This window comes from Prionailurus viverrinus, chromosome D3, assembly GCF_022837055.1.
Source record: "Prionailurus viverrinus isolate Anna chromosome D3, UM_Priviv_1.0, whole genome shotgun sequence".
Lineage (NCBI taxonomy): Eukaryota > Metazoa > Chordata > Mammalia > Carnivora > Felidae > Prionailurus > Prionailurus viverrinus.
In genome coordinates, this window is record NC_062572.1 from 19,004,360 (window position 1) to 19,016,710 (window position 12,351).

A 12,351-nucleotide genomic window follows, 5' to 3' on the forward strand; every position below is an offset into this window, starting at 1 on the left:
GGTCAGCGTAAAGCCCGCTTCAGCTCCTCTGCCCTCGTCCCTCCCCCACCTCACTTATGCTCTTTCTCTCTCTCTCCCTAAAATAAATAAACACTGAATATATACATATGTGTTTATTTATATTTGTTTAATATAATATATATTTATATTTAATGTTTATTTATTTATTTTGAGAGAGAGCATGCACATGCAGAGGGGCAGAGAGAGGGAGACTGAGAGAATCCCAAGCAGGCTCTGTGCTGTCAGCGAAAAGCCCAATGTGGGGCTCAAACTCATGAACCATGAGATCATGACCTGAGCCAAAATCAAGAGTCAGACACTTAAACTGAGACTGAGCTACTGAGGTGCCCCTAAAAACACCTTAAAATTTTTTTTTGTTTTTAATGTTTATTTTCGAGAGAGAGAGGGCGAGGGAGGAACAAAGAGAGACACACAGAATCCAAAGCAGGCTCCAGGCTCTGAGCTGTCAGCACAGAGCCTGACATGGGGCTTGAACTCATGAACTGTGAGATGATGACCTGCAGAGCCAAAGTCGGACACTTAATCAACTGAGCCACCCAGGCGCCCCATAAAAACACCTTTAATATACATTGTCGATTCATTAACATTGAACTGACAGCGAACAGCACTATCCAATTCATGTGCGAACGAACCTTATCTCACACAGGTATTTTCTCCATAAGGCACATCACAGCCTCCTTGTGCTTAGGAGCCCCAGAGAGCACTTGAGTACAATGCCGCGGGCCCATTTTAAGCAGCAAAATCATCAACAAAAGGCACAAAAATGTAAAAATGTGGTACTAAGTAGACCTAAAAAGGACACTTATTAACAATATGAGAATTGAGACAAAAAGGCAGAGCACGGCCTAGTTCAGTTTCAGCTGGGAATGTGTGTTTTGGGTGACTCAAATATTTTGCCACTCTGCACATGTCCACGAGTTTCCATGGGGAGTACTGATGTTGAGGTTACAGATAAATTTCAGTTAACAGATGAATTTGCAAATATGGGATCTGCAAATAACGACGGCTGATTATGTATTTACACAGTACTTCCAGGTGATATATTCACTTGCACATATGTATGTGTATAAATGGTCTCCTTACAAAACTGCGATTACACTAAACCTTTTTTAGAAAAACTGATTTATTACTTTATATCACTCTATATTCTTTGGGAAAAAAAGGTTGCACTACTCAAATATATTCAAATTCTCACTGCTTACCTGTTGCAAACTGTTACCTGTTTCTAATGTTTTCAGTGTTACATATATGTGTAACATCTTTGATTATTTACCCTCAAGTTAGCTAGAAATGGAACCACCAAATCAAAGAGTATGTACATTTTGACATTTCAAATTTACGTAAGGACCTTTACCACTACACCTTTGCCAAAATTTAGTAAATTTCCTTAGAATCTGCTTATTCCTGTTGAACTAGTAAAATCAAAAACTGATGTCAGTTGATGATTACTGTCTTTGGGGAATACGATGCTAACTGAAAACTTAATTTTTATAGTCTGTACTTCTTCCGTTTAAATGCTTTAATAATAGGGGCACCTGGGTGGCTGAGTCAGTTAAAGCATCTGACTTTGGCTCAGGTCATGATCTCCCGGTTCGTGGGCTTGAGCCCTGTGTCAGGTTCTGTGCTGACAGCTCAGAGCCTAGAGCCTGCTTCGGATTCTATGTCTCCCTCTCTCTCTGCCCCTCCCCCACTCACGCTCTCTCTTTCTCTCTCTCTCTCTAAAATATAAATAAACATTAAAAAAATTTAAATGCTTTATAATAAAAAACATATTCTACGGGCACCTTGGGGGCTCAGTCAGTTGAGTCTACTCTTGATCTCGGCTCAGGTCATGATCTCAGTTCGTGGGATTGAGCCCCACATCAGGCAGGCTCTGTACTGACAGCATTGAACATGCTTGGGATTCTCTCTCCCCTTCTCTCTCTGCCCCCACCCCCCCACTTGTGTGCACACACCTTCTCTCTCTCTCAAAATAAGTAAACTTAGGAAAAAATGTATTATATATAATTAGAAAAAAACCAGTAAGTATAGAGTAACGGGAGATGGGGAAAAGTGTGTTCCTAAGCACAAACTCAGGACGCTGAGCTACTGAACTAGATGCAACAGGGCACCTTGGAAATGGGGCTTGGTGCTCTCTACAATTTTAAACCACAACAATTCTTACTGAAGACATCTAAAGTTTATAGTAACAAGTTTTAATTATTTAGAACTCAGTTTTGTATGTAAGCAACAGCAGGTAAGCTGTAATATCAATTAAGAGGGTTGATTTGGGGCGCCTGGGTGGCGCAGTCGGTTAAGCGTCTGACTTCAGCCGGGTCACGATCTCGCGGTCCATGAGTTCGAGCCCCACGTCAGGCTTTGGGCTGATGGCTCAGAGCCTGGAGCCTGTTTCCGATTCTGTGTCTCCCTCTCTCTCTGCCCCTCCCCCGTTCATGCTCTGTCTCTCTCTGTCCCAAAAATAAATAAACGTTGAAAAAAAAATAAAATAAAAATAAAAAAATAAAAATAAAAAAAAAAAAAGAGGGTTGATTTTCTTATGCCCTTTAATAAGATCTAAGTCAGACTTTTGGGTTAATTTCAGGATGCATTTTTTGTTTTTTTAACTGGGAGGAGTTGCGGGGTTTCCAGTAAGGACTGGAAAACCTGACAAATTCTAAAAGAGCTGTAACACTCCGGATGCAATTCTATAGGAAGATAGGTGATCTAAGAGGAAGAAACATATAAGGTAAATTTGAATAGCAGTTAGTAACACTGAAATATTTATCATTCATCAGGGCTCAAAAAAGGTAAACTTTTCATTATGACTGCTTTAATTAGTTTGTCATTTTAAACTTAACACGTGTGTCAAGTTTAGAAGACCAAAGAAGCAAACATTTAGTGGTTTGAAACAGTTACCTTTTGAACCAGAAAGAGGACTGCCTTGCTGTCTCCTCTTGGCATCACTGAGAATGTCGATGACCAGTGTGGCAAACTCATGGGCGTTAAACCGAGCTAGTTTCTGTCTGCCCTGAGTGAGAAAATAATTGGAAATATTTCCACATGTGAAAACATATGCGTCAATATTCACATAAAACCAGTTACACTATCGTCAGATTTCAGCAGACTTCCAAACATGATCAAAGTACCACCGCAGGTTAATGGAGTCACACATCAATGTTTTCCTTGCAAATAGTCTAGAACCATCTACATAAGAGAACTAGATACCATTTAAATTCTCACAGTGCACATTTCTGAAAAAAAAAACAAAATGTTTCTACCTGATGCTTTTTTCCATTACAATTCAATTTTAGAGTAGACCCAATAATGAAAAATTTGGAAGAAAACTGTAAAACTTCAAGGTAAAGTTAAAAATGCTGGGAACTGCCATTGCCATTAATCAATAAACATTAAAAACCCTTCCCAATTTACTCAACTTTTCTCCTCATTATGGGTGCTTAGGCTGTTTTGAATGCTCTATTATTTTATACAGTGCTTTGAGGAAAATCACCATGCATAATTCTTTGTATTTTTATTTTACTAGCATATATTCCCAACTAAAGATTTCTGGTGTGAAAGGATGGACTTAATTTTGAGGCTTTTAAAATCAGTTAACAAACTGACTTTCTGAAGTCTACAGCAACAGAAACTCTTACCTGCAGCATCAGAAGGCCCATTTCACCATACCCCTACCAGCTTCAAGTATCCTTTATTACATTCTTTATTAATTGGGTTGATGAAATTTTCGTTAATGCCTTTTCCACTAATGCTTTCTTGGATCACTAATAAGGTTAAACATTTCTTCACATTTGTAAGCCATTTATATTTCCTCCGTGAACTGTTTCATATTCTTTGACAGGCTTCTGTTTACATTTGTTGCTTTTCTTACCAATTTCTTGAGTTTTTTGTGCGCGCGCGTGTGTGTATATATATAAAGGACAGTTAACATTTTAATCAAACAAAAATGTAAAATACCTGTCCTGGGAAAAGGAAATACCATATTATCAGCCATTCTCCAAATAACACTACCAGTTCCTTCTCAGATTCGGCCACTTGCCTGATTCCGTGTTGAAGAGTACTCAGGATTGACCGGAAGGAAGGGGACGACAGTTGTCTCGGTTACCAGGGTGCTGTGGTTTTGCGTGGCAAGCCAGACTAGCCAGAGGAAAGAGCCAGAGATAGAATCTTATCACCATGGGTGCGCCACCGCCCCTCTGACAGCCGCGGCTCCCATGTCATGAGGGAGACTCGGGGAAGCACACTCCGAAACCAACATACACAAAAGTAAATGTCGACACACGCATCATCAGGACAGGAGAAATCAGGCAAGTAAAACACTGAGGTGGGCAGCTTGTCACTGCCCACTGACAAGAGAAGCTTATTAGAAAAAGCCACGTGTTCAGTCACCTGCATCAGTCTCTCGCCTGTCAACTTCATCGTACACATCCATGGCAAGTTCTTCAAACAAATGATTACTTAGCTGCAAGTAAAAAAATATCAGGAACACAAGGGACAAGGATTAACACTAGCAGAATGAGTGGGCATTGTGACTTATTCACCCTTTGATCTCCAATGTATTATCCAAAGCCAGTGCTTAGTAAAATGCCGACTGTTAAACAGACAATAACATTTCCAGAACAGTACAGCTCCTCTAGAAATTTCTGCCTCCCACAGCAGCCTCACTCCTTTGTAATACGTAGACAGGGGTGTGCTATGAAGGAGTAAGAGGCATCTGAAGTGCACAATCTCAAAAGTAGGGTCCAGTTCTCCACTCTTTGCGTGACATCACCCTTTAAAGTCCCCCTCTTCTGCTCGTGAGCAACTGCCAGTGACTCTGAATATAAAGAATCCTAAACCCTTGATGGGACAGAGACGCCAAAACATGCCATTCTGAAAAGATAAAACATGCCACCGCACAAGCTACCACCCAGACTTCGGCAAGTCTCTGCTATATTCTTCAGTAAGCAGGCTTCCAATCCCCCAAACCAAGTGTCCCCAGCAAAAAACACCTGTCTATACTCAGTACATTGTGCAGTGTTGGCCAACAAAACAATCTCCACACTGCCTGGAACGCCTGCCTGGCGGCCACTGGGATAAACAAGACACTCAGGGTCTTCCTCAAGCCACCTGAGGCTAAGCGTCCACCAGGTGGCTCTAGTTCTCTGCACTTTTCCCCTCATAAAAAACACCCAGATGTTTGGTGGCAGTCACTTTTTAGCTGACACTGAATGTCTTTTATTCCTGACCGTATTCCTTACGTCCACCCACAGTACCTGGCACAGAGATGGGGCCCAGGAAATATCCAGCACACGCTGACCAGAAGGTATTTTATGTGGCAATTTAAAATGCTGGCTACACAGACCTTGTGAGAGCTTGCTAAAATGAATACAATTGCTGGATGAAAGAAGCAGGATATAAAATCCTATAATTATGATTGAGCTTCCATTAAAAAAAAATGATAGGCATATGAAACGAGAATTAGAAGAAACATATCAAAATACTGTGCCTGAATCCATTAAGAATACAGTGAATGAAAAGGATTCCCCTTGTCCATTTTCCAAATTTTCTCTAGTGTGGTTAACTTATATTTGTAATTGAAAATAAGCTCTGATAGCGTTTTCCTGGATACGCTGACGTATCCACCTTCCTGGATAAGGTGACGAGCGACTGGAGACCTAAACTTGCATCACAAATATCAGTCTCTTTCCAATAAGGGGCTACAAGCTAAGATTATTATTACTGACAGTAACTACAACAGCAATACTGAGGGCTCACACCTCAGGTACTGTGCTACTGTCATCATATTAATACTCATGACACTTCTGTGCAGATAGAAACTATGATCATCCCACCCTAGAGACAAGGAAATTGAGGCCCAGAAATTAGCAGCTTGCCTAAAGCCACAGAGCCAGCAAGTAATGGACCTGAGATCCAAGTTTAAGTCTCTCCAAATGTTAACGCTTAACTAATTCAACAAACACATTAGTCTAATTATATTTTTCTCAGTTTCTTATCAGGGAGGGAGATACTGTGGGACAACCACTGAAGTGGCACTGATCAAGCTGTCCCTTGTGAGGAGACCACTGGGTGGGGTCAATAGGTATTGACAGCAGCCGGTCTCACTGAGCAGTTCAGATCTGCAGCCACTGATGGATCGTAAGTCCTCTTTCCAGGAGAGGACACCACAGCGCACAAAGGCTAAGGAGCTTGTCAGAGATGAGCTCTCTAACTGACCAGTCTGACCACAGCCCAGGTTCTTGGGATCTGTACTCAACTTTGTTCCACATATTTGTCTAGTGCCTGCCACATGCTAGAGATATTACAGACATAACCCCACCTTTATGCGGTTTTCAGTCTAGCAAATGTAGGTTAGTTAAGGGAGCCTGAGTATTATCTATAACGTCTGAATTATTTAAAATAAAAATTGGCTTATATACTCTTAAGTAATTAAAATGAAATCACAGACTATTTGGTGCTATCTGATTCCAAAGGTTATCATCTTAATCATGCTACCATATGACCGCCTTAATTTAAGAAAGGTGATAAAACACACAGACACACAAAACCACAGATACAGAACACAGAGACACCAGATTGCATAAAATACATTTATTTCATATCACAAATACTAGTAACGATAGACTCACTTGTATGTCATATTCAGTACTTAGTATTATTTGGAGCGCTAGTGAAGAGGAACGAGGAGAAAGTCCTACATTAGGGGAGAGGTGCAGCTTCAGAGTCAGGCTTGGGGAAACTTCCACCTATACTGTCAAGGTGGTCAGATTTCAGTTACTTAAACGACAAAAGGGCTGGAAGCTGGGGAAGGAGAAGACTGCAGAAAGACAGGATTCCCGAGAGGACCTGAAGGTGGCCTTAGAGAGTGTAAACCCAAAAAGAAACAAACACTTGCGCTTGCACACATGTGTGCATGCACACACACACACAAACACACACATGCATGTGCGCAGGTACGCAGCAGGAATCAGATGGAAAGCAGGGCAAAAACTGAATGGTGAGAACTGGATGACACTTTTTGAGGTGAAGAAAAGAAGTTAGGAATCTTGGTTCAGATCCAGAGGGCTGTGAGGACAGCCAGAGGCGGGAAATCTGGTGGTTACAGTGGTTGGGGAAGCACCCTGGTGAGGCTTCAACTGGGGGGGGGCCCAACAAAGGGAAAGCACTCCCAGAGAAGCTGGCTGGTCAGGGTCCTGACTAGGGCTGAGGTGGGCAGGCTGGAAAGAAGTATGCAGACCGAAGGGAGCTGGGTGAGCTCTGAGTGCACACCCGGGGCAGGGCCACCAGCCCTCGACAGCATGCACTTACAAAGCTCTGATGAATGAAGCGGGCTAAGCAAGACCATGATACTGGCGGCTGGACCCCAGATGGCAGCGGGTGGAGCTGCGGTACTCACCATTCCAGTACCAAATTGTGCCATTCCCTAGTGTGCTATAAGGCTACCGGAAGGAATCCTACGAAGTGTGTCCCGCTTACTGTTTTACAGGGAGAGAAACTAAGGAACTCTTACGAAAAGAAACAGCTTCCTAATGTCAAAGGCACAGTCTTCACTTTGAAAATGACAGAGAAAAAATGCCATTACTTGAAGCAGAGCCAATAAATTGGATCTACTAAACTTAATAGTACTTCCCATCTTCTTCTCTACATACTCAGTGCTCTGCTTCTGATTTAACAACATCTGAGAGTATGAAAAGTCATCTGATGTAACAGGTAACAGGCTAAGGATAGGAATTAGCAGGATGCATGAACTGAACTCCACACTGAACTTCACTAGGAAACAGAGATACTCACAGATTGAAGCTTCTTCTTAGCAGCTTTTGCCAATTCAGACAAATCCAGGCTGCTAAGAAAATGTACAAAACTAATAAGCACATAAATAAAAACCATTTTTGTGAGCTTGGCAGAAGATTAAGATAGTCAAGGCATCAAGACATTAATTACAGTTCATGGACATGGTCAGAAACAAAAATTCTACAGCCCATTAGAGTTAGTGAGAAAACTCTGAACACAAAAACTTGTAACTCCTTTTAGAAATATCATGCTCAGGTAACATAGTAAAGGGAAAAATAATCACCGGATAACTAAAAGACAAAAACTACTGCCAGGCTAGTCGCCAACCCCTTTATGTGAGAAGTCACAATTCTTAAAGTATTTAAAAAAAAAAAAAAAAAAAAGCACAATACGAAAAGAGCAGAATGAGAAAAACCAGAAGGGCAAGATTACATCTAGAACAGCAGCTAATCATTTCATAAACTCTTGACAGTATTTGTGCAAAGGTAATTGGTTAAATAAGAATTTCAAGTTCATTCCTGCAGCTGTGAACTCATCTAACCTCACAGACCAGGGGTAGGCAGATTATAGCCCATTTTTTTGTTCGGTTCCCGAGCTAAATGTTTTTACATTCTTACATGGTTTGGGAAAAAAAAAAATCCCAAAACAAAAGAAAAATATTTCATAATGTGAAGAATTCTATGACATCCACATTTCAGTGTCCAGAAATAAAATCTTCTTGCAACTGATATGCCCTTCATTTACATAACATTCACGGATGCGTGCATCTACAATTGGCAGAATAGTTGTGACAGAGGCTGTGTGGCCCACAAAGCCTAAAATATTTATTATTCAGCCCTTAAAAATTTTGTCAGTCATGGTTATAGACAAAGAGTATCTTCTATTACAATACAGAAATATTCTGAGATATCTATAGACACAATACACTGTCCCAACTGGCTAAAATTGGGACATCCCTAACTCCAATTTTCCTACTAGTAAATTTGTTACGTGTACTCTTTCAAGCTTAAGTTTTACATGGTGGTTTACTTACAGCCGTCTTATTTCCAAATTGTATAGCCATAAAAGAGAAAAATGTATGGGCTTTGTTAAATACAAAATATAATACACTTAAACACTATACAACCAAGGAAATAACAGTGACAGATAAAATTGATTGGTATTTCAACAGCCTTACCTGTCTGCCATTTGAGGTATTATAAAGTGCTGTCCATTTTTGTGATCTGAAAGAGAAATCAAGCCAAAGTTTTGGTCATACAAACACTGATAGGATCTATAAAGGAACACCATAATTATTTTTTCAATTTACATTTTGCAATTAGCATTTTCTCATAATTAGGAATTATGTGGGAGGGGCAGAGGTTGCCAGTTTGGCTACAAACTCCCTAAGGCCTGGCCAGTAGCAAGAATCACAGTCCCATTTTCAACTGATACAAAGGTCCAGACACCATTAGGCAGAAAGGTTATGTTCACGTTAATCCTACACTTCATCCATCCCCAGTATAACTGATGACCTTTAGTTATGGACAGAACTTGTGGGGAGCGGAATTAGCTCAGAGCAAGCTTCCATCAGCTCTCCATGTGGGATGGGGGAGCACCCTTGGGGTCTTGTGGCTCACCTTCAAATTAATCAATTAGCATAAAACCATCAGGGCTGAGGCAGGCGGTCTTGGCAGATCCAGGCAGGGCTTAATGACCTAGTCCTCACCTAGCTTTTGGAGGGCACTGATCACATGCCAATGAATAAAAAGCCACTCTATGCATTCACATATAGGTTTTTGTGTAACTATCAGTCTTTATTTCTCTTGGATAAATAGCTAGCAGTGGGGCTGCTAGGTTGTGGAGGTATTAGGTCAATGTGTGCACAACTTGGTAAGAAACTGCTAGACTTTTTGACAGAGTAGCTCTATCATTTTGTTTTCCAACCAGCAGTGTATGAGAGTTACAGTTGCTTCACATCTTCCCATTCAGATTGCCAGTTTCTTAGGGGTTTTTAAATTTCAGTCATTCTAAAAGGCGTGTAGGGGTACCTCACTGTGCTTTTAATTTGCATTTCCCTAATGGCTGATGATGCTGAGCGCCTCACTTCATGTGCTCATTTGTCATCTGGATATGGTCTTTGCCCGGTTTTTATCGGGCTGTTTGTTTTCTTACATTTGAATTTTATATATTTAGGTATAAATATTCTGGATCCAAGTTCTTTGTTGGACATGTGATTTCCTAGTATTTTCTCCCAGGCTGTGGCTTGTTTTTCACTCTTTTTTTTTTTTTTTTTTTTTTTATTTTTGGGACAGAGAGAGACAGAGCATGAACGGGGGAGGGGCAGAGAGAGAGGGAGACACAGAATCGGAAGCAGGCTCCAGGCCCTGAGCCATCAGCCCAGAGCCTGATGCGGGGCTCGAACTCACGGACTGCGAGATCGTGACCTGGCTTAACCAACTGCGCCACCCAGGCGCCCCGTGTTTTTCACTCTCTTAATTACAGTTTTTGCAGAGCAAAAGCTTTCAATTTTGACAAAGTCCAATTCATCAGTATTTTGTTTTATGGATTGTGCTTTTATGTTACATCTAAACACTTCACCTAATGCAAGATCACAGATTTTCTTCTAGACATTTTATAGTTTTACATTTAGATCTATGATCTATTTTTAGTTTTTACGCCAGTGTGGGAGGTACTGAAGTTTCTACTTCTGCACATGGATGTCCAGTTCCTCCAACACTGAAAAGACTATCTTCCTCCACTGGATTGCCTTTGCAACTATCCAAAATCAACTGAACATATTTGTGTGTCTACTTCTGGATGCTGTCTACTATTTCAAGACTTGTATGTCTGTCTCTTCACTGTCTGAGTACAGCAAAACTTGACAGCAAGAGTTAAAATTGGATGGTGTGATTCTGCCCACATTCTCCTCCTTTTGCAAAATGGTCTCTTGGCTATTCTAGTTCCTCTGCCTTTCCATGTAAATTTTAGAATCAGCACATCCAAGTATGCAAGAAAATCCTTGAATTACACTAACTTTACAAATTAATTTGTAGAGAAACGACGTTAACTCTATTGAGTGTTCCAACCCATGAACAGTTCTCTTTCCACTTATTCAGGTCTTCCTGGATTGCTTTCAGCATTTGGTAGTTTTCAGCATGCAGATCCCACAAATATTTTGCCAGATTTCTACCTAAACTTCCAATGTGGAGCTATTATAAATGTTAACTGTTTTTCTAGGTTCAGTCTCCAATTATCCAATGCTAATCTACAGAAGTATGATTGATTTTTGATTGCTTCCCTTGTATTCATTCTGCAACCTTGCTAAACTCACTTATTTGTTCTAAGAACTGTAGATTCCTTGGGATTTTCAACATAGAAACCATCTCATTTATGATGAATTGTATCTGTTTCATTCCAATCTATATGCCTTTTGTTTTTCTTGCCTTATGGCACTGGTTAGGATTTCCAGAGCAATGTTGAATAAGAGTGGTAAGAGTAGACATCTTGGCCTTGTTTCTGATAGTCAAGCAAAAACATTCAATCTTTCGTCATTAAGGAAGATGTTAGCTGTGGGTCTCTACTGATACTCTTTATCAGGTTAAGGAAGTCCTTTCTATTCTAAGTTTGCTCTCTTCTTATCATGAAAGAATGTTGAATTCTGTTACATATTTTTCTGCATCAACTGATAAGATTGATGCCTTTTTTTCAGTCTGTTAATGTGATAAATCACATTAAAGGATTTTCAAATATTTAATCAGTTTTGGCATTTAGAAACCTCACTTGGTTATGAGATAGATCTATCTATCTATTTATCTATCTATCTATCTATATATAGTCGGATTTGATCTGCTAACACTTTGTTGAGGATTTTGGTGTCCATGTTCACGAGGGCTATTTTTTTGTGCTGTTTTTGCTGGGTTTGGTACCAGGGTAACGGTGGCTTCACAAAATGACTTCAGAGGTGTTTCCTACCTTTTATTTTCTAAATATCATGCAGAATTAATGTTATTTCTTCTTCAAATACTTGGTAGAATAGTTTCATTTAATGTGCAAAACCTGAAAAGTGAATTCCTAACACTTAAAAATACCCATTAAGTATCATAATTGCAAAGCTAGCAAATCACAGGAGTCATCAAGCATATCTGTTGTATAGTTATATGGCAACACCACTTCAGCTAGTTCACAGTACTTAACAGTGAAATCATCTGGGTTGGGGTTTTCTTAAATGGAAGATTTTAAAGTACAAATTCAAATTCTTTAAAATGTAAGATTATGGATTTACATGATCTCTGTCTTATTGGGTGGTGGTTGGTAGTTTGTGGTTTTCAAGGAATGGTTACTTTTTTTTTAAGTTTATTTTGAGAGTGGGAGGAAGGGAGAGAGAGAGAGACAGTGAGTTCACACGCATGAGCGAGCAGGGAAGGGGCAGAGAAAGACACCTCGTTGTCAGTGCAGAGCCTGACACAGGGCTTGAGCTCATGAACCGTGAGATCATGACTTAGGCCAAAATCGAGAGTCTGACACTTAATCGACCGAGCCACCCAGGTGCCCCAGGAATTGGTT

General features: G+C 40.3%; 1 protein-coding gene and 1 pseudogene across 18 annotated transcripts in view; both read right to left on the bottom strand.

Annotated features, from left to right (window-relative positions):
* GIT2 (GIT ArfGAP 2) overlaps nt 1-12,351 on the bottom strand; it is a 52,103-nt gene that overhangs the window by 23,079 nt on the left and 16,673 nt on the right. For 14 of the 18 annotated variants that reach the window (XR_007145827.1, XM_047827978.1, XM_047827977.1 and 11 more), the window contains exons 8-12: nt 8,984-9,029; nt 7,807-7,858; nt 4,405-4,477; nt 4,055-4,152; nt 2,917-3,028 (exon numbers count right to left, since the gene is read on the bottom strand). Coding sequence is in view for 17 of the 18 variants with exons in the window: in XM_047827978.1 (XP_047683934.1) it covers nt 2,917-3,028; nt 4,055-4,152; nt 4,405-4,477; nt 7,807-7,858; nt 8,984-9,029 (381 nt within the window). In the remaining variant the exon portion in view is untranslated. The remainder of the gene's footprint in view (nt 1-2,916; nt 3,029-4,054; nt 4,153-4,404; nt 4,478-7,806; nt 7,859-8,983; nt 9,030-12,351) is intronic. The other 4 variants (XM_047827969.1, XM_047827964.1, XM_047827971.1 and 1 more) reach the window with 3 other exon arrangements.
* LOC125149732 (uncharacterized) lies at nt 2,637-2,694 on the bottom strand (annotated as a pseudogene).